The following is an 18,305-nucleotide window of genomic DNA, read 5'->3' on the forward strand; positions in this document are numbered from 1 at the left end:
ATGCGCGGCGCCGGTGGCCCCCGCGGCCCTCGGGGCCCCGCTAAGATGCTGCTGCTGCTGGCGCTGGCCTGCGCCAGCCCGTTCCCGGAGGAGGCGCCGGGACCGGGCGGGGCCGCCGGGCCCGGCGGGGGCCCCGGCGGGGCGCGGCCGCTCAACGTGGCGCTCGTGTTCTCGGGGCCCGCGTACACGACCGAGGCGGCGCGCCTGGGCCCGGCCGTGGCGGCGGCCGTGCGCAGCCCGGGCCTGGACGTGCGACCGGTGGCGCTGGTGCTCAACGGCTCGGACCCGCGCAGCCTGGTGCTGCAGCTCTGCGACCTGCTGTCGGGGCTGCGCGTGCACGGCGTCGTGTTCGAGGACGACTCGCGCGCGCCCGCCGTCGCGCCCATCCTCGACTTCCTGTCGGCGCAGACCTCGCTGCCCATCGTGGCCGTGCACGGCGGCGCCGCGCTCGTGCTCACGCCCAAGGTGCGCGCGACCTGCGGGGGGCGGGGCCGGCCGCGGGGGGGCGGGGCCAAGCCTGAGGGTCCGCATCTGGGACGGAGTGGGGCCGGAAGGTAGGGTCGGGGCTAGGTGAGGGGCGGGGCTGACTTGGGGGGCGTGGCCTATAGGCTGAGCGGAGCCTGGGGGCCTGCCTGGGGACTGACCTAGGAGCAGGGTGAGAGAGAGGCCAGTCATGGTCAGAGTATGCGGAGCGTTGAGGGTCTGCGGGAGGAGGGAGTCAGGGGAGGGAATGGAATCTGGAGAAGAAGCGGGGAAGGGCAGCGAGGGGCGGGGACTGGGAACAAAAAGGGACCCGCCAGAGGTGGCCTGCTCTGAGGGTGGAGTGGGATCTGGGGATCAGCAAGGGAGGAGTCAGTTGGAAAGGAATGGGGTTTAGGAAGGGGTGAGGTCTGGTGAGGAGCCAGGAGCCAGGAAGGCAGGGAGAGGGCCAAGAAAGAGGGTACGCGGAGGTCAGGGTACTGAGGGACAGGGAGGGTTTCGGCCAGCTGAGCAAGGGCTCTAGAAGTCTAGGTAGGAGGACGGAGCCTTCTGGTGAAAGGAGGAGTGGCAGAAGGGGAGGGGTCGTAGATGGACTGGGGAAGGGCAGAACCATGCAGCCAGGAAGTGGGGCGAGGGCAGTCAGGGAAGGGGAGAGCTAGCTGGTGAGGTGGTGCAGAGGGAGGTCAGGAAGACGGCAGGGCCTACGCTCTGGACTAAAGGGGCGGGGTCTAAAGTGGGAAACAGCCCCGGGAGTGGGGTTTGGGCAGAGGCATGCCCCAGTTGTAAGGCGTGGAAAGCGAGAATCTGGAGGGTGGGCCTGGGAGGATGAAGGCCCACCAGAAAGGCAGGCCCAGCCAATGAGAAGTCAAACCCAGGAGCCTGCAGGAGAGAGCGGGCAAGAGGCTGGAGCCGGCTGTGGCCTGGAAAGAGGCCTGCCGCCCGAGGGCACCAGCTGGAGTGGACTTCTGGTAGAAAAGGGAAGAATTGGACCAAGCCTGGTGTACGCGCTGAGAAGGAGAAGGGACAGGCTAGGAGGAGGTGCCTGGGAAGGGGCATGGCCTGTTTAGGGGTGGAGCCAGTGTAACCGAGGTGGTACTAGGGCCGATGGGGCCATCTGAGTGGGTGAAGCCCAAGTCCCCACCTGTTCCCTGCTGTGAGGGCCGGTGGCTTCGGGTGCTTCGTGACTAGGTCACAGTTACATCCTGGGACTCGTAGTTCTCTGCTGTCCAGAGCATTCTGGGAAGGGCCTCTGGCCAACTTTCTTCTTTTAGACAGGAGTTGTCCAGAGATATGCAAGCCGATCACTTTCGAGGTGGACTTATTACTCCGTGGCTGCCGCCTTTGTGGCCTACCGAGAGATGTGATTCCTCTTGCCTCCATTGCTGCTGAGAAGTGTGGGCCACTGTTTATTGTCACCTGGGAACTGTGGCCCGCTTAGTGTACACTCGTTGCCTTTTGGGAAATGTAGTCCCTCTAGTATCTCTGGATGGAAGAAAGAGGGGTCCTCACAGGGCCATGGTGCCTCCATGGAATGCTGGGAAAGTGGTCCCCTCAGCATATCTCCACTTGCCAAGGATGAGTTCCTCTCGGGATTCTCATTGCATGCTGGGAGACCTCATCCGCTCAGGACAACTGCCCTATCTCCTACACACATAACCACAGGCACACACCTAGGAAGAAAGTCCATTTCCTCTTCTCACTGAGGGCTGACTCTGTGCCGGGTCTGTTTTAGGTTCCGTGGAATACAGTTGTGAAAAGGAAAAAAAAAAAAAAAAAAGACAGGATCCCTGCTCTTAATGGAGCCTGCATTCTAATGGGGAGACAGAAAGCAAATAACAGATCGTGAAATCTGTCCTGGAGGAAGGGTAGGATGGCAGTCAGGAGAGGCCTCCCCGAGGAGGTGGCAACTGAGCTGGACTGGAGGAATGGGGAGTGGTAGGTCCAGCATGGAGGAGCTAGGGGAGAGTGTCCCCGCGAGAGGCAACAGCAAAGGGCCAAGCCCTTGAAGCTGGAAGGAACTTGATGTGTTTGAGGAAGAACAGAGAGGTGGGGGTGGTGGGAGATGAGGTCAGAGAGGCAACGAGGGCCAGTTCATGCAGGGCCTGTGGGCCAAAGTGAGGACTTTGGCTTTGACTCTAATGTAGAAGTATTGGAAGGTTTTCAACCAAGAAGGGATGTGATCCAATTAATATTTTGAAAAGATGAATTTGGCTGCTGATGGAGAATGGACTGGAAGATGCAAAAATGTTAGCAGAGAGGGGTCAGGAAGCTGTTACACTTGTCTAAGCAAGACAGTGGTCAATGAGGGTTGTGATGGGGCAGTAGTGAGGAATGGGGTTATGTTTTGAACAGAGAGCCGAGAAGACTAGAAGATGGCCTGGATTGGGGGTGAGGGAAAGAGAGGGAAAGGATGATTTAGCCTTGGGAGCCGAGCAGCTGGGTGAATAAGGAAAGGAAGACGGGGAAGAGGTTTGAGGCTGGGTTGGGGGGGGGGTGGGTAGATGGAGAATTCTGTTTTTGACATGCTAATTTTGAGATGCCTCTTGGAAATCCAAGAGGAGATGTTGAGTAGAAAGGGGGATAGGTCTGTCCAGAGTTCATGAGAAAGGTACAGTGACTGGAGAGGAGCCATTAACATATTCAGTGCAGGGCAATAGAACTTTCTGCAATGAGGAAGATGGTCTATATCTGCTCTGTCCAGTATGATGGCCACTAGCCACGTGTGGCTCTTGAGCACTGGACATGTTGTTAGTGCAGCCCGGGAACTAAATGTTATTTAATTTTAATTAATTTAAATGGGTGGCTACTGGCTACCATATTGGATGGCGCAGAAGACAGTATTTAAACACATGGGTCTAGATGAGAGCACCAAGGAGGGAGGACAGAGAAGAGAACACTAGAGCACTTCTGTGTTTAAAATTCTGACAGAAGGAGAAGTCAGGGAGGCAGGAGGAAGACCAGAGAAGGGCAAATCCACTCAGCAAAGCTGCTTCCTGCTGGGAGAGACGGTATCTTCGGCACCCTCGTTGCATGCTGGGAAATGTAGTCCCTCCCAGTGGATGCTGGGGACTGTAGTTCCCTCCCTGGATGCTGTGTGTGTTCTAGGGTAATGTTAGCTGCTATAACAGATAAACCCCCACATCTCAGTGGCTCAACCCAATAGAAGGTTGTTTCTCACTCATATAAAATCCAAACAGGTGTTCCTGACAAGAGGTGGTTCTCCTCCAAGTGACGACTCAGGGACTCAGTCTCCTCCCTCTTATGGCTCTGTAATCCCCTAGGACTTCGGAGTTCTCTTCTGGGGCCTCTGCATCTGTTCTCAGACAGGGAAGAGAGTAAGGTGCATGGGGGAGAGCTTTTCCGGATGAGTCTAGAACTCAGCCACATGGCAAAACCTAACCCAGACCTAGCTCTGTGCACCAGCAGGGAAAGGAGAGGGGTTTGGTGAACAGCTAGTCAGTTGCCATATTGAGAGCTGTGACATACTGGTGGCCACTGGGAGCTGGGATGCCCTCATCAGTTGCTGGGAGATGAGATCTGTCTTGACCACTGGGAACTGAAGGCCCCTACTGGTTGCTGGGAGCTGTGGTCTCCACATCCAGAGGCTTGACATCCTCCTCCTCCCCCGCAGGAGAAGGGCTCCACCTTCCTGCAGCTGGGCTCCTCCACAGAGCAGCAGCTCCAGGTCATCTTTGAGGTGCTGGAGGAGTACGACTGGACATCCTTTGTAGCGGTGACCACGCGTGCCCCCGGCCACCGGGCCTTCCTGTCCTACATCGAGGTGCTGACTGATGGCAGCATGGTGGGCTGGGAGCACCGCGGGGCACTGACGCTGGACCCTGGAGCAGGCGAGGCTGTGCTGGGTGCCCAGCTCCGCAGCGTCAGCGCGCAGATCCGCCTGCTCTTCTGTGCCCGGGAAGAAGCCGAGCCCGTGTTCCGGGCAGCTGAGGAGGCTGGCCTCACGGGGCCTGGCTACGTCTGGTTCATGGTGGGACCCCAGCTGGCTGGAGGCGGAGGCTCAGGCGCCCCTGGAGAGCCCCCTCTTCTGCCAGGAGGCGCCCCACTGCCTGCCGGGCTGTTTGCAGTGCGCTCGGCTGGCTGGCGGGATGACCTGGCCCGGCGTGTGGCCGCTGGTGTGGCCGTCGTGGCCAGAGGTGCCCAGGCTCTGCTGCGTGACTATGGCTTCCTGCCCGAGCTCGGCCATGACTGCCGTGCCCAGAACCGCACCCACAGAGGGGAGAGTCTGCATAGGTGAGTGGGGTTGGTGTAGGAGGGCTGTGGGAAGGCTCCAGAGCCTGACTGCCTGGGGTACTCACTGACTGAGCAGCCTCAAATGGGTCACGTCCCCTCTCAGAGCCTCAGTGTACTTTTCTGTAAAATGGATATACTTGGGTCTCCTGCCTGGGGTTAAATCAGGTAATTGGGAAAAAGCACCCAAGACACAGTGAGTGTGTTACGATATTTCCTGATTTTAAGACGAATTTTTTCCCACAGTTTAATGTCTTAGAAATCAAGATATACCGTACGATTGATGGCTTATCATGGTGTAATCGGCAGCACTTTTTTCTTTCTTTGTGGTGCATAAAACTAGAGATACACCCTATACTCGATGGCACCTCAGGTATGATGAAATTCCCTAAAGTATAAGCTGAATTTCAGTAACAAAATGACCCAGTAATTCAGCGGCCAGAACGAGATAGAAGTTGTTCTTCCTCACTTAACAATCTGGAAATGAGGGCCCCCTGGCTGACTCAGTCTGTGGAGCGTGCAACTCTCCAACTCGGGGTTGTGAGTTCGTATCCCACGTGGGGGTGTAGAGATCACTTAAAAAAAAAAAGATTTTATTTATGTATTAGAGGGAGAGAGAGAGCACAAGCGGGGCGGGGGGGGGGGGCGGCAGGCAGAGGGAGAAGCAGGCTCCCCACCAAGCAAGGAGCCCGCTGCGGAGCTCGATCCCAGGACTCTGGGATCATGACCTGAGCCGAATGCAGACGCTTAACCGACTGAGCCACCCAGGGCGCCCCCAGATCACTTAAAAAGAAAATCTTCAAAAAAAAAAAAAAATCCAGAAATGAGTCTTCAGGAGGCTCTGTTGCTCCACGTGATCAGTCAGGGACCCAGGACCCTCCCACCTCGTTGCTCCGCCACCTTTGCGCGGTCGGTCGAAGCGGGGTCGGCCGCACGTCTGAGGAAGCGGGAGAGAGATAAAGTGGGGAGCAAGCAATTTCCTTCGGGGCAGGTGAGACAGCGGGGATGGCGTGGGGCGGCCAGGGCTGCCTTATTGGATGTTTACAGGCGCGTCGCGTGCAAATTGGTTAGACGTCGATTCTGATTGGCTAGCGCTTGCGCTGTACCGATTGTTAAGAGTCTGAAGGTCTCACCTGCATGGGGCCTGGGCTAGCGGCACCGAGGACTGGGAAGTGCGGATTCCAGGTGTGTGCCCGGCTTACGCTCAGGGCTTTTAGAAGAGAACAGGGTTTGGTGGGAAACAGCATCGCCACCGTAGGAAGCGTTGGCAGTAAGAAATTGATGAGTTTGGGGACGGAACCGTGGAGGGAGAGGCCTTTAAGCCCGAAATGAGGACGAGCTGAGCTTAAACAGGTGACCGGTGGAGAAGAAAAGCGAGGGGAGGAGAATTGAGAATCGGTGACTTGGGGGACAGGATCTGGGGACAAGAGGGTGAGAAAAAGCATCCCTCGTTCATAAATACTTACTGAGCGCCCGCTAGGAACTAGGACTCATGCTGGGCGCTGGGAACACGGAGATGAATAAGACCGTGGACTTCTCTTAAAAGAACACAGGGTCCTGTAGGGGTGGCAGACAGGGACAGGATAATGACAACACAGTGTGATGCTGGCAATCATGGAGGTGGCCTCGGGCATTGTGGGAGCACCAGCAGGAGTACTGTCTGCTCCAGGATGTTTCTGGTTGCCCGAAGCAGAGTCTCATTCAAGTTTCCTAAGGGAAAATGGGGTTTATTGGGAAGATAAACACGCACAGAAACCCAGACGCCGGGAATTGAGGCCAAGCCTGGGGACCAGCTACTCTTTCATCTCTTTTTGATTGTCTCCCTCTTACTCTCCCCACCCCCGTCTCTGTCCTGCCATTCCGAGTCTGTCCAATTCTTCTCTTAGCACTCACTCTTTACCAGAATTTCTGCTCTCTGCTGATATTCGTAATTTCATCCCATCCTGTCTTCCACCCATCCCCACCACCCCCAATTCTCACAGCCAACGTCTTCCCAAAAGACGAATTTCACTGGCCCCAATCAGCCTTCCAAACTAGGCTACTCAGTCACGGGTCAGCCTACGGGGTCAGGGAGGTCTCCAAGAGGAGGAGACATCGGAGCTGAGACCTGACGGATGAATGGCTCATTCATTCATTTATTGAATGAGTCTTTATGAGAGTCTGCTATGTGCCAAGCACTGCTTTGGGCACAAGGGTACATGGTGTTGAACAAGGTCCCTGCTCTCATAGAGCCGACAGTCTCATAGGGGAGACAAACAGTGAACAAACAAGATAAAGAAGAAGAAATACCAGCAGGTGATCAAAACAGGTAGAATGTGATAAGAAATGCCCAGGGTGTTAGGTTAGGTGAGGTCGTCTGGAAAGGTCTTTCGGAGTAGGTGAAATTTGGAGGTGAGAAAAAAAAATGGGCAAAGAAAAAGAGCCAACTGTTCGAAGATCTGAATGAGGAGAAGGGAGGGGGGACAGCAGGTGCAGAGTCGCTCGCTCGGGCTGGAATTGCCTATTTGGGAGCCTGAAACAAAGCCACTGTGACTGGAGCTTAGTGAGCAAGGCGGGGGGACAGGGTATTATGGAGAAGCAAGCGAGGCCCGTGTAGGCCCAAGCTCATGTAGGGCATTTTGGCCAGGCTAAGGGGTTTGGATTTGATTCTAAGAGCGGTTAGGAGTTCTCCAAAAATAGTGAGTATTCCAGGCAGGGGGAACAGCATCGTGCAAAGGCCCAGAGGGGAGAAAAACTCAGGCAGGTTGGGACCACAACAGCTCAGAGGGGATGAAGGTAGGAGAATTGGGATTGGGGGTGATGAGGCTGGGGGTGGGGGTAGATGGGGCCAGGCCACAAGGGCCTCAAATACCAAGTTGAGAGGCTGGACTTTGTTCTGGAGCACTGGGGAGCCATGGGTGGGTTGTGAGCAGGAAAGGAGTGGAGTCAGTTTTGCATACAGAAAGACGCCTCTGAGGTGGAGTGTGGAACAGACTGGAGGAGAGAAAATGGAGGTTGGGGACCAGGCAAGAGGCTGGGGCTGGGGTCCAGGGGGTCTGTGGAGATGGAGAGGAGGGATGACATGGAGAGATCCTGGGGGCGGGAAGGTGGCACTTGCGGACGGTGGTGGGGTGGGGGGGAGTGAGGAGGTAAGGATCGCAATTGAGTGTCCAGTACAGTGACCGGGGCCTGGGGACAGGCATTCATGGTACATGTACCATTGCATCGTGAAGATTATCTGGGAGTCCAGAGACCTTCTGGGGCTTTTCCCAGAGGAAGGGACACTTGAGCTGAATCTTGAAGACATAAGAATCAATCAGGGTGAGAAGGGACAGAAAAGCATTTTCCAGGCAGAAAGCACAGCACCTACAATGGTCAAGAAATAGGAAACCATGTGATACGTTTCGGGGACACTTTGCATTCAGTGTTGGTGGGGTACAGAAAGGGCTTGGGGTGGAAGGAGTTTGAGGGGAGGAAGAGATCAGAGATGGGGCTGCACAGGCAGATGGGGCCAGAACATATAAGGTCTCTAAGAGGACCTCAAACTCAAGCTGAGGGTCCACGACCCTGTTCAGGAGGTGCTGCGTAGCGAGCAGAGATGGCTGAACAAAGAAGAGGAATATTTGGGTGTTCAGGATCTTGGGGGAGAGATTCCAGCTAGGGGCCGGGGCTGGTCAGTAGAAAGGGGATTATCTCTGCCTTCAGCCACTTAGGTCCAGTCCAGGTACCCACATGTCCCCTCCCTTCTTCCTGGGCAGGTACTTCATGAATATTACCTGGGATAACCGGGATTATTCCTTCAATGAGGATGGCTTCTTGGTGAACCCCTCTCTGGTGGTCATCTCCCTCACCAGAGATAGGACTTGGGAGGTGGTGAGTCCCAGCCCCAACCTCAGGCACAGGAGAGGGCCTGGAGTCCCAGGTACTGAGGGAGAGGGTGTGGGGACCCAGACACCTAGGTCCTGACAGAGATGAGGACTCTGGCCTCTGAGGGAGGAAGGAGCCCGGGCTTCTAGGTCCTGGGAGAAATAAGTGGGAGCCCAGACCCGTGGGTTCTAAGGGGAGGGGGAAAATGGGGCCTAGACTCCTGGATCTAAGGGAGAAGGAGCTGGGAGCCCGGGGTTCTGAGGAAGGAGGGCCACAATGGCCAGGACATCCTGCAAAGTCCCCGCCCCGGAGCCTGAATCCCCTTCTCTTGGCCAAGGTGGGCAGCTGGGAGCAGCAGACTCTCCGCCTAAAGTACCCGCTGTGGTCCCGCTACGGCCGCTTCCTGCAGCCAGTGGATGACACGCAGCACCTCACTGTGGCCACGCTGGAGGAGAGGCCCTTTGTCATTGTGGAGCCCGCCGACCCCATCAGCGGCACTTGCATCCGAGACTCCGTGCCTTGCCGGAGCCAGCTCAACCGCACCCACAGGTGACAGCCGCGGCTCCAGGAGTTCCGGCTTCCAAACCCCCTGAAGCCTAGCAGTCCTGGCCCCCGGCCCCTCCTTCCTTGGAACTCAGAACCCACAGAGCCCTCCAGTTTAGTCACCTTGGACAAGTCACGGAACTCCTTTGAGCCTCAGTTTCCCCAGAAAGCGCTAACCATAGTTTTAGCTGCTTCTTGTCTCTCCCTCCATACCCTCATCTCATGGGAGAGTCTGAAGTGGGGGGGGTCCCCAGCATCCCCAAGCCTGCTCGCTCCCCGCAGCCCTCCTCCGGACGCCCCCCGCCCGGAAAAGCGGTGCTGCAAGGGCTTCTGCATCGACATTCTGAAGCGGCTGGCGCAGACCATCGGCTTCAGCTACGACCTCTACCTGGTCACCAACGGCAAGCACGGGAAGAAGATCGACGGCGTCTGGAACGGCATGATCGGCGAGGTGGGGCGACCCCGGATGGGAGGAGGCGGGCTGGGGCGGGGCCACGGCGCCGGAGCTCTCGGGCTGGAGGGGCGTGGCCAAAAGGAGATGAAGCCCGGGCTTTGAGGGGGCGTGGCCACCCCAAGACCTGCCTTGGCTGAGGGGCGGGGCCACAAGGAGGGACCTGTGGAGTGGAGGGGGCGGGGCCAGGAGGGTGGCCCTCCTAAACGAAGGGGGCGGGGCCGAGAGAACGGAGCCCAAATCCAGAGAGCTTGTTCTGGGAGCATGACCGGGCCCGGGGCGACCTCTTCCAACCCCTGCTCCCCGACTTTCACCTCCTCCTTTCCTGCCCGACTCTGCGTCCCCCTCCGCCACCCCGCCACCCTCCTAGCCTCTCTCTCACCCTGTCACTGGTCTCCTGGGGCAGGTCTTGCCCACCATCCTCCTCTATGCGCTTGAGCCAGCCAGGTTCCTTCACCCCCTCTCGCCCTCACCCCAGGTGTTCTACCAGCGCGCGGACATGGCCATCGGCTCCCTCACCATCAACGAGGAGCGGTCCGAGATCGTGGACTTTTCTGTGCCCTTCGTGGAGACGGGCATCAGCGTCATGGTGGCGCGCAGCAACGGCACCGTGTCCCCCTCAGCCTTCCTCGGTGAGCCCGGGCCCCCGGGACGGCAACACTGGGGCAGCTGTGTGCCCACTTCCCATCCTGGCATTGCCTGTCCCCGCGGTGTGACTGGTGAGGTGGCATCACTTCTGACCTTAGGTTTCCCAATCTGTAAAATGGGAGAAGCCATTTTACCATGAGGCCAAGGAAACTGAGCTTCAGGAACCTTCTCTCGCACATTCTCTTCAAGGCCCTGTACCTTGTATTCTTGTATTCATAATTTTGTGTTCTTTTTTTCTTAAAGACAACCCTCCACATTGTATAAGCCTCAGGCCCCACAAACCCCAAGTCTTCCCCTATATATGAGATGAGGAAAAGAGATTAGCATGGTAGTGGAACATGGTAAGTGCTCCACTCACTTCTCAGTGTTTACTGAGCACCTATCATGTGCCAGGCTCTGGGCCCCGCACACAAGCCCCTGTCCTCTAAGAGCTCTTGGCCTTGTGGGGAAGACAGAAAATAATCTCTTAAGGCGATACGTGGACAAGATCATTTCAGGTGGTGATGAATAGTATGAGAAATTAAGCCAGGGTGGGAGGTGGAGAGGAATGGGATTGGTGCTGCCAGGGGAGGGCAGGAAGGCCCCTTTGGAGATTGGGCCTGAGAACCATTCCAGGCAGAGGGAACAGCAAGGGCAAAGACCCCAAGGCAGGAATGTGTGTGGAGTATTTGGGAAAATGGCTGGAAGTCTGTGTGGCTGGAGGGGGCAGTGAGTGATCATGAGGGTGTGAGAAACAAGGGCTGAGAGAGAATTGGGGGGTGGGGACATGGGGGGGGAGATGCAGGGCCTTGGTGGCTCTGGTAGGAAAGTTGGGTTTTACTCTTATGGCAGTGGCCAAGGTTTTAGCTGTAGATGGTGGGGGAGGGGATATATGATCAGATCTAGGCTTTTAAAAATATCCCACCGGAGACAGTGGGGGCAGGAGGCCCATGAGAAGGCAGAGGTCCGTGCAGAGAGGAGGTGGGTGTGGGATAGGAGATGGGTGTGGGATAGGGAGATGGGTGTGGGATAGGAAGGGTGAGGCGAGTAACCAGGGTTGGGGGTGTGGTTAGGAAGCTGGCCCCCATTGGGTTGGTGGCCGTGAGCTGGATCGGGTAGGGATCTCACTGAACTTGGTGACAAGAGAAGGAAAAGTGCACATCAGGCCAAGGGCAGCCGTTCACGTCAGTTCCCTCTTGCTCTCTGAAGTCTGGGCAAAGCTCCTGGGAGTGGGAGGCTGGGAGAAGGGACATCTCTTCCTTTGCGTTTGGTTTCTGTATATTTCGCTGAGAGCATCTCTGTGGCACCAAGGTCTCTGCAGGGCACCCTGAGATGTGCCACATGGGGCCCCTGCCTTCAGCAGGGAAGTGACAAGGTCATATTTATGCCCCACCACGTTGCCCAGCAGAGGCAACAGGACTGTCCCCAGATGCCGCAGTGACAGTCTGGGGCGGTGACCCTGCTGTGACCGCTTGCGCTTGGCCCAGGGAGGGCAGATCACCTGGTAGGAATCTCAAGGAAGTGGTGATTTGGGTTTATTGTCAGTGAACTCCCAGCGGCAGTGTGAGGAGGAGACACATGGATGCGAGCGTGTCTGGTCAATGGGTCAGGGTGGTGCCCCTGGCAGGGGAGCGGTGGAGACAAGGCAGAGAGGGTGAGGCTCACTCTGAAACTGTCAGTTGGCCTGTTAAAGCAGTGCGTTCTTGAGAAAGTGATCAGGCCAGGGAGGGGGGGGACAGGCTGTGGCTGGTGAGGGGGAGGGCGGGAAGGAGGGGGCGAGGCTACAAATGGGGGGGTGGGCTGTGACTGGATGGAAGGTGGGGCTCCCAGGATGGGGAGCCTGGGCGTCAGTGCTGGCCTCAGTGTGGAACATGGTGAGCTGCCGGGGGGGGAGACTCGGGTCTGGGGCTCAGGAAACATTTAGGATATATCTGGTGACTGAAACCACAGAAATGGTTGAGTTGGCTCTCTTTGAGAGAGACTGTCTCCCAGGGGTCTGGGTGGGCAATGAGGCTGTCCCCGCGATGGGGAGCCTGGGAAGGGGACAGAGTAGGACAAGGCCCAGGCTGCGATTGCACCTTGGTCACGTGTCTGTGGTCCCCGCAGTCCTTTGCTTGGCGGAGCCATGACCCCCTACCCCCTTGCCCCCAGAGCCCTACAGCCCTGCCGTGTGGGTGATGATGTTCGTCATGTGCCTCACTGTGGTCGCCGTCACCGTTTTCATCTTCGAGTACCTCAGTCCCGTCGGCTACAACCGCAGCTTGGCCACGGGCAAGCGTGAGTCCCCTTCTTCCATCACCTCAGAGCACCCGGACCACAGATAGAACTACATTTCCCAACGGCCCCTGGGGTAGAGGCATTGGGGGCTGCTGGGAATCATAGTTCTTTCTGCTCCCTCATGGAGTAGAAGGGATTTGGGGTCCATATCCCCCTCCTGGCCCCCTGCAGGGCCTGGCGGCTCAACCTTCACCATTGGGAAATCCATCTGGCTGCTCTGGGCCCTGGTGTTCAATAACTCGGTGCCCGTGGAGAACCCCCGGGGGACCACCAGCAAAATCATGGTGCTGGTGTGGGCCTTCTTCGCCGTCATCTTCCTCGCCAGCTACACAGCCAACCTGGCCGCCTTCATGATCCAGGAGGAGTACGTGGACACCGTGTCTGGGCTCAGCGATCGAAAGGTGTGTGTGTTCGGGGAGACGGGGAGCTGGCTGGGGCTGGAGGTCAGGCCAGAATTTGGCACATGGGAGGTCAGAAGAGAATTCCAAAATGGTAGAATAGAATGTTCTGGAAGAGAAAGGTTATGTTTCACAATGAACTATTTAAATATTCCCAGGAGAAGAGAGTGACCCCAAACGTCCTGGGCGGGGGGGGGGCAGTAGTGCCAAATGGGATATCCCATTTGGGATAGTGCTTCTCTCAAAGTGGGATGAAGGGCTAATCTCTGAACTTCCTCCAATGGAGATCAATGCTTTTGTAAAATACGATAGAAATGAATTATGAGAAGAGAAACATAAAATTGAAAACCAAGACATGCGCAATTCAAACCCAAATTTTTATGTGGTTTCAACAGACATAAAAATTATTCTGTCAGATTGCTCTAAATGCACAGCGCCTGGGGCACCTGGGTGGCTCAGTCGGTTAAGCGGGGCTGCCTTCGGCTCAGATCATGATCCCAGGGTCCTGGGATCGAGCCCCACGTCGGGCTCCCTGCTCAGTGGAGAGTCTGCTTCTCCCTCTCCCTCTGCCTGCCTCTCTGCCTATTCGTGCTCTCTCTCTATCTCTCTGTCAACTAAATAAATAAAATCTTAAAAAATAAATAAATAAATAAATGCGCAGCGCCTGGCTGGCTCAGTCAGTAGAACATGCGACTCTTGATCTCGGGGTCGTAAGTTCGAGTCCCACATTGGGTGTAGAGTTTACTTTAAAAATAAACAAATTAAAAAAAATCTTTAAAAAAAATTGCTCTAAGTGCTTATTCTCTCGATTTCTATACTTACGTCATCCAGACCACAGTTTGTTCAGGGACTGGTGGTTTGCAGACCACTCTTTGAGACTAAAATGGTTAACTGGGTATCATGACCTATTAGAAGGTTGAGAAATCAGGGGCGCCTGGGTGGCTCAGTCGTTAAGCGTCTGCCTTCTGCTCAGGTCATGATCCCAGGGTCCTGGGATCAAGCCCCACATCAGGCCCCCTGCTCCGTGGGAAGCCTGCTTCTCCCTCTCCTACTCCCCCTGCTTGTGTTCCCTCTCCCGCTGTGTCTCTCTGTCAAAAAAAAAAAAAAAAGAAAGGTTGAGAAGTCAGTTCAGTGGATTGCAACAGGCATTTTTTTTAAAAGATTTTATTTCTTTATTTATTTGTCAGAGAGAGAGTGCATACAAGCAGGGGGAGCGGTGGGCAGAGGGAGAAGCAGGCTCCCCACTGAGCAAGGAACCCAATTCGGGACTCAATCCCAGGACCCTGGGATCATGACCTGAGCCAAAGGCCAATGTTTAACTGACTGAGCCACTCAGGCATCCTGACAAGTATTTTTTTTTTTTTTTAATGGAATAGGATAGAAAATATGTCTGCATCTTTGTTTTAGTCATATACACACTTGACATTGAGCCAGCCCACACCGATATGGCCATGTCTGCTGTTAAAAGAGTAAACTTTTGGGGCGCCTGGGTGGCTCAGTCGGTTAAGCATCTGACTCTTGATTTCAGCTCAGGTCATGATCTCAGAGTTGTGAGATCAAGCCCCGCATTGGGCTTATGCTGAGCATGGAGTCTGTTTAGGATTCTCTCTTTCCCTCTGCCCCTACCCCCCTCCCCCCGGGCTTGCACATGCACGAGTTCTCTCTGTGTCTCTCTTAAAAAAAAAAAAAAAAAAAAAGAGTGAACTATTTCTGAATGGATTGGTAATTAGCAATTGCCTCCAGCCCCCGCCGTGCCAACCCCTGCCCCTGGGACTTCCCGTGATCCAGCAAGTTAAGGGTTAATGCCTGGCCCATCAGAGGCGTCTGCGACCCTTCTCCAATGAACTCTGTAGCCAGTGTCTTTTCAGATTGGACCATGCTCAGGCCATGCCGGGTGTTAAATATCTCAATATTACTCCCGACTGTGTATACATATATATGTGTGTACATGTCTGCATGCATACGTGTGGCTGTCTGCAGATGGATCTGCCAGGTGGAAGCAGAAAAGGGTCACGGTGAGCAAGTTGGAGCAACACTTCTGGGCTGGGGTGCCTGCCAGTTGGCAGGTGTCCCCCAGAACAGAGCATCTGGGTCAAGGCTATTCTTGACCCAGATGGCCCCAGGGGGGCGCCCTAATAACTTCCCATTCTGCCCCAGTTCCAGCGGCCCCAGGAGCAGTACCCGCCCCTGAAGTTTGGGACGGTGCCCAACGGGTCCACGGAGAAGAACATCCGCAGCAACTACCCCGACATGCACAGTTATATGGTGCGGTACAACCAGCCCCGCGTAGAGGAAGCGCTCACTCAGCTCAAGGCAGGGTCAGCGCAGACTCGGGCTGGGGGGTGGGGGGGCCGCCGGGGGCCCTGAGGATGCCGGGAGAGAGTGAGGGGCCAGGGGCCACTCATCAGCCTCAGAGGTCAGCTAGGGGTGCGTCGGCTTGGAGGGCATACATAGATCATTGAAGGTGGGAGTGAACTCCCCCTTCCAGAACCAGGGTCCTTGTGATGTGTCTTCAGAGATCTGGGAGTTGCAGATTCCGGAGCTGGACTGCCGGGGTTCAAACCCTGGCTCTGTCTCTCCGTGGCTTGGTGACCTTGGGCAAGTTACTCAACCACTCTGAGCCTTCGTTTCCTCCTCTGTAAAATGGGGATAACAAAAGGACCTGCCTCATAAGGTTGTTATGAGGATTATTATAGCTCTTATTATTGGTTCGTTTATTATTTGGTAGTAGTGGTGCTCGCTCGCTGTGGATGTTTGCTGCTATATTATTATTTTCATTATGATCATTAGATCTGAACTCACTGGAATGGATACTTGGATTAGGTTGTTTGTTTTGCTTTTTAACTCCAGTTTCCCAAATCATGGGGGTAAAGTTAAGTTCAGGCTCCAAAGTACAAGACCAAGGTTATAACAAAGCTGAGCACGGTAACTTTCTCCCTGTCCCTCCTTGATTTCTTCATTCAACACGCATTTATTTTCTTGGCGCCTAGTCTATGCCAGGCAGTGAAGAAACAGACCAGAGTCCCTGCTTTCAAGGGAGCTTAGGGTCCAGAGGTGGGACATTTATAAAAAACGGACAAATGGAAGAATCGGCATGATCCAGAAAGTGATGGTGAGCCAGGGCATGACTGAACTGGGATATATTCACCAAGGTGTTCAGGGCGGGCCTCTTGGAGGAGGTGAGTGGAGCAGAGCCCTGAGGGAGGTGAGGGCTAGCCAGGTGGACATGTGGAGGTAGAGCTTTGCAGGCAGAGGAAATAGGGTGTGCAAATGGCCTGAGGTGGGAGTGGTCTTGGATTATTGGAGGAACAGCAAGAAGGCCAATGTGGCTGGATGGCAGAGAGCTGACGTTAGAGGGATGAGAGTAGGACACGGGTGTGAACCCTGAGGCTGAGGTCAGGGTTGGGTTTTTTTCGAAGGGCAGCAAGAAGCCAGGAGGAGGGGAGATTCTAAATAGGGGAGGGGTGTGATCTGATTTCTGTTTGCAAATGCCCCCTCTGGCTGACAAGTGGAGAATGGATGGACAGGAATTAGTGTGGAGGCTATCATGTCCTCTGGATCACCTTCCCCAAGTAGCTCACCCCTCAAGTAGCCACTCCTTTTTACCCTTCTGTCTTGATTGGAATTGTTGAGCTTCAAGAAAAGAAGCCCAATCGACCGGCTGTAAGGAAGATGGTTGGGTAAGCATTGCGATGCAGGGGAGGCTCTCAGAACCAGTAGCAGAAAAGAAAGCTAGGCTTTGTGGGAACATGAACGTCATTCATTCATTTTTAAATGTTTTAAAGAGCACCAACTCTGTGCCAGGCCCAGTTCCTGCACTGGATACCAATAGTCAATAAAAGAGGTAAGTCGCCTGGATCCTTAGGAGTACTTAAACAGACAGAGGTTTCGTTTTCTCTCTCAGTAAGAAGTCCAAGGCTGGCACAATAGCTCAAAGATACCATCAACGATCCAAACTCTTTCCATGTATTTGTTCTGTTGACCTTGGTGCCTAGACTTTCTTGCTCATTGTGACTGCCTCATTGTCACAAAATGGTTGCTTCCCTGCCGTGCTGCATATCTTGGTTCCAGGCAAGAAGGAGGAGGAAGAGTGAAAAGTGGAGGATTTCCTCCTGGCAAGGCCTTGCCTTTTTATTGGGGAAAATATGCCTTTCTGAGGAACTTCTGGCTATTTCACAGTGTGTGTCGGATGGTCACTCCCAGTTGCAAAGGAAGCTGGGAAATTGAGGGTGTTAGCCTTCCAGGCTCTGTTGTAGACAATGGCAGAGGGGGAGGTTGCAAATGGAGATTGTGCCAGCCAAGCCATCCATCAGAGTCCTGCCCTTGTGGAGTTTGCAACTGTGCCACCGGGCAGCCTCTTTCTCGCCTCTTTTCTTTCTCTTGGGCTCTACTTCCTCTCTCTCGACTCCTGGGGCTCACAAGGTCTCTCATCTCTGTCTCTCCCTGTGTCCTCTCTGTGCCTTCTTTCCCCGCAAGCCTCTCATTTTGGACACTGAGGACTAAAGCCCCTTCTCATTAGTCACCTCTTCTTTCTCTCTGCCCCACTTCACCCCCTGCAGAGAACTGCCCCTTTCTCTTCCACCCTCCCCATTGAAGCACTGTGAACTGGAGGCATTTTGGGTAACAGGCTTTTCTTCTTCAGCTGAGACTTGGGGCAGCCTGATTGCTAACGTTTGCAAAAGAGTACACACGGAGGCTCGCATACCTTATGTCGAACTACTGAAACTTTATCGATCATGCAAGCCGACCATTCATTATTTTGGGTCCTCCTGCCTTGACAAATAGACCTTAACAAACAGAAAGGCTAAACAAGTTCAAGTTCAGAATTCTGCCTTCCAGGAGAACAGCTGACTCCTTGTCCTCCCATCTGAATCTGTTTCCTTGCCTCTTGCAGCTTCTCAAGGCTGCCCGCATTCCTTGGCTCGCGGCCCTGGATCCTTCAAACTCTGCTAGCATTGTCATAGCTTCTTCTCTGACTGACCCTACCCCCTTCCTCTTGAAAGGACCTTATGATGACATTGGGTCCACCCGTATAATCCAGGCTAATCCCCCCATCCCAAGATCCTTCATTTATTCACATCTGCCAAGTCTCTTTTCCAGTGTAAGATAACATATTCGCAAGTTCCAGGTATTAGGGTGTGGGTATCTTTTTTAAAAATACATATTTTTTAATCTATTTATCTGAGAGAGAGCGAGCGCAAGCATGAATGGAGGGAGGAGCAGAGGGAGAGGGAGAAGCAGACTCTCCACTGAACAGGGAGCCTAACATGGGGCTCGATCCCAGGACCCCGGGATCATGACCTGAGCCGAAGGCAGATACCCAACCGACTAAGCCACCCAGGCCCAGGGTGTGGATATCTTTGGGGGACCATTATTTTACCTACCCCAGGTTCCCAGAGCATAATATCCAGCGGAGGTGTGGATTCTGGGTGGGC

General features: G+C 54.9%; 1 protein-coding gene and 1 long non-coding RNA gene across 2 annotated transcripts in view; one reads left to right on the plus strand and one right to left on the minus strand.

Annotated features, from left to right (window-relative positions):
- The window catches only part of GRIN2D (glutamate ionotropic receptor NMDA type subunit 2D), a 32,232-nt gene continuing 13,927 nt past the window's right edge, over window positions 1–18,305 (plus strand). The window contains exons 1-9 of the mRNA XM_036099541.2: window positions 1–465; window positions 4,112–4,731; window positions 8,466–8,580; window positions 8,912–9,123; window positions 9,400–9,568; window positions 10,047–10,200; window positions 12,347–12,472; window positions 12,644–12,873; window positions 15,028–15,188. Of these exons, the coding sequence (XP_035955434.2) occupies window positions 1–465; window positions 4,112–4,731; window positions 8,466–8,580; window positions 8,912–9,123; window positions 9,400–9,568; window positions 10,047–10,200; window positions 12,347–12,472; window positions 12,644–12,873; window positions 15,028–15,188 (2,252 nt within the window). The remainder of the gene's footprint in view (window positions 466–4,111; window positions 4,732–8,465; window positions 8,581–8,911; window positions 9,124–9,399; window positions 9,569–10,046; window positions 10,201–12,346; window positions 12,473–12,643; window positions 12,874–15,027; window positions 15,189–18,305) is intronic.
- LOC118540466 (uncharacterized) lies at window positions 5,020–14,149 on the minus strand. The gene is made up of 5 exons (XR_013444428.1): window positions 13,693–14,149; window positions 12,811–12,979; window positions 10,088–10,324; window positions 9,506–9,631; window positions 5,020–6,438 (listed from the first exon to the last, which is right to left on the minus strand). It is a non-coding gene; the product is annotated as an uncharacterized LOC118540466 (long non-coding RNA).

The sequence above is a fragment of the Halichoerus grypus genome, chromosome 15, assembly GCF_964656455.1.
Source record: "Halichoerus grypus chromosome 15, mHalGry1.hap1.1, whole genome shotgun sequence".
NCBI classification, from domain to species: domain Eukaryota; kingdom Metazoa; phylum Chordata; class Mammalia; order Carnivora; family Phocidae; genus Halichoerus; species Halichoerus grypus.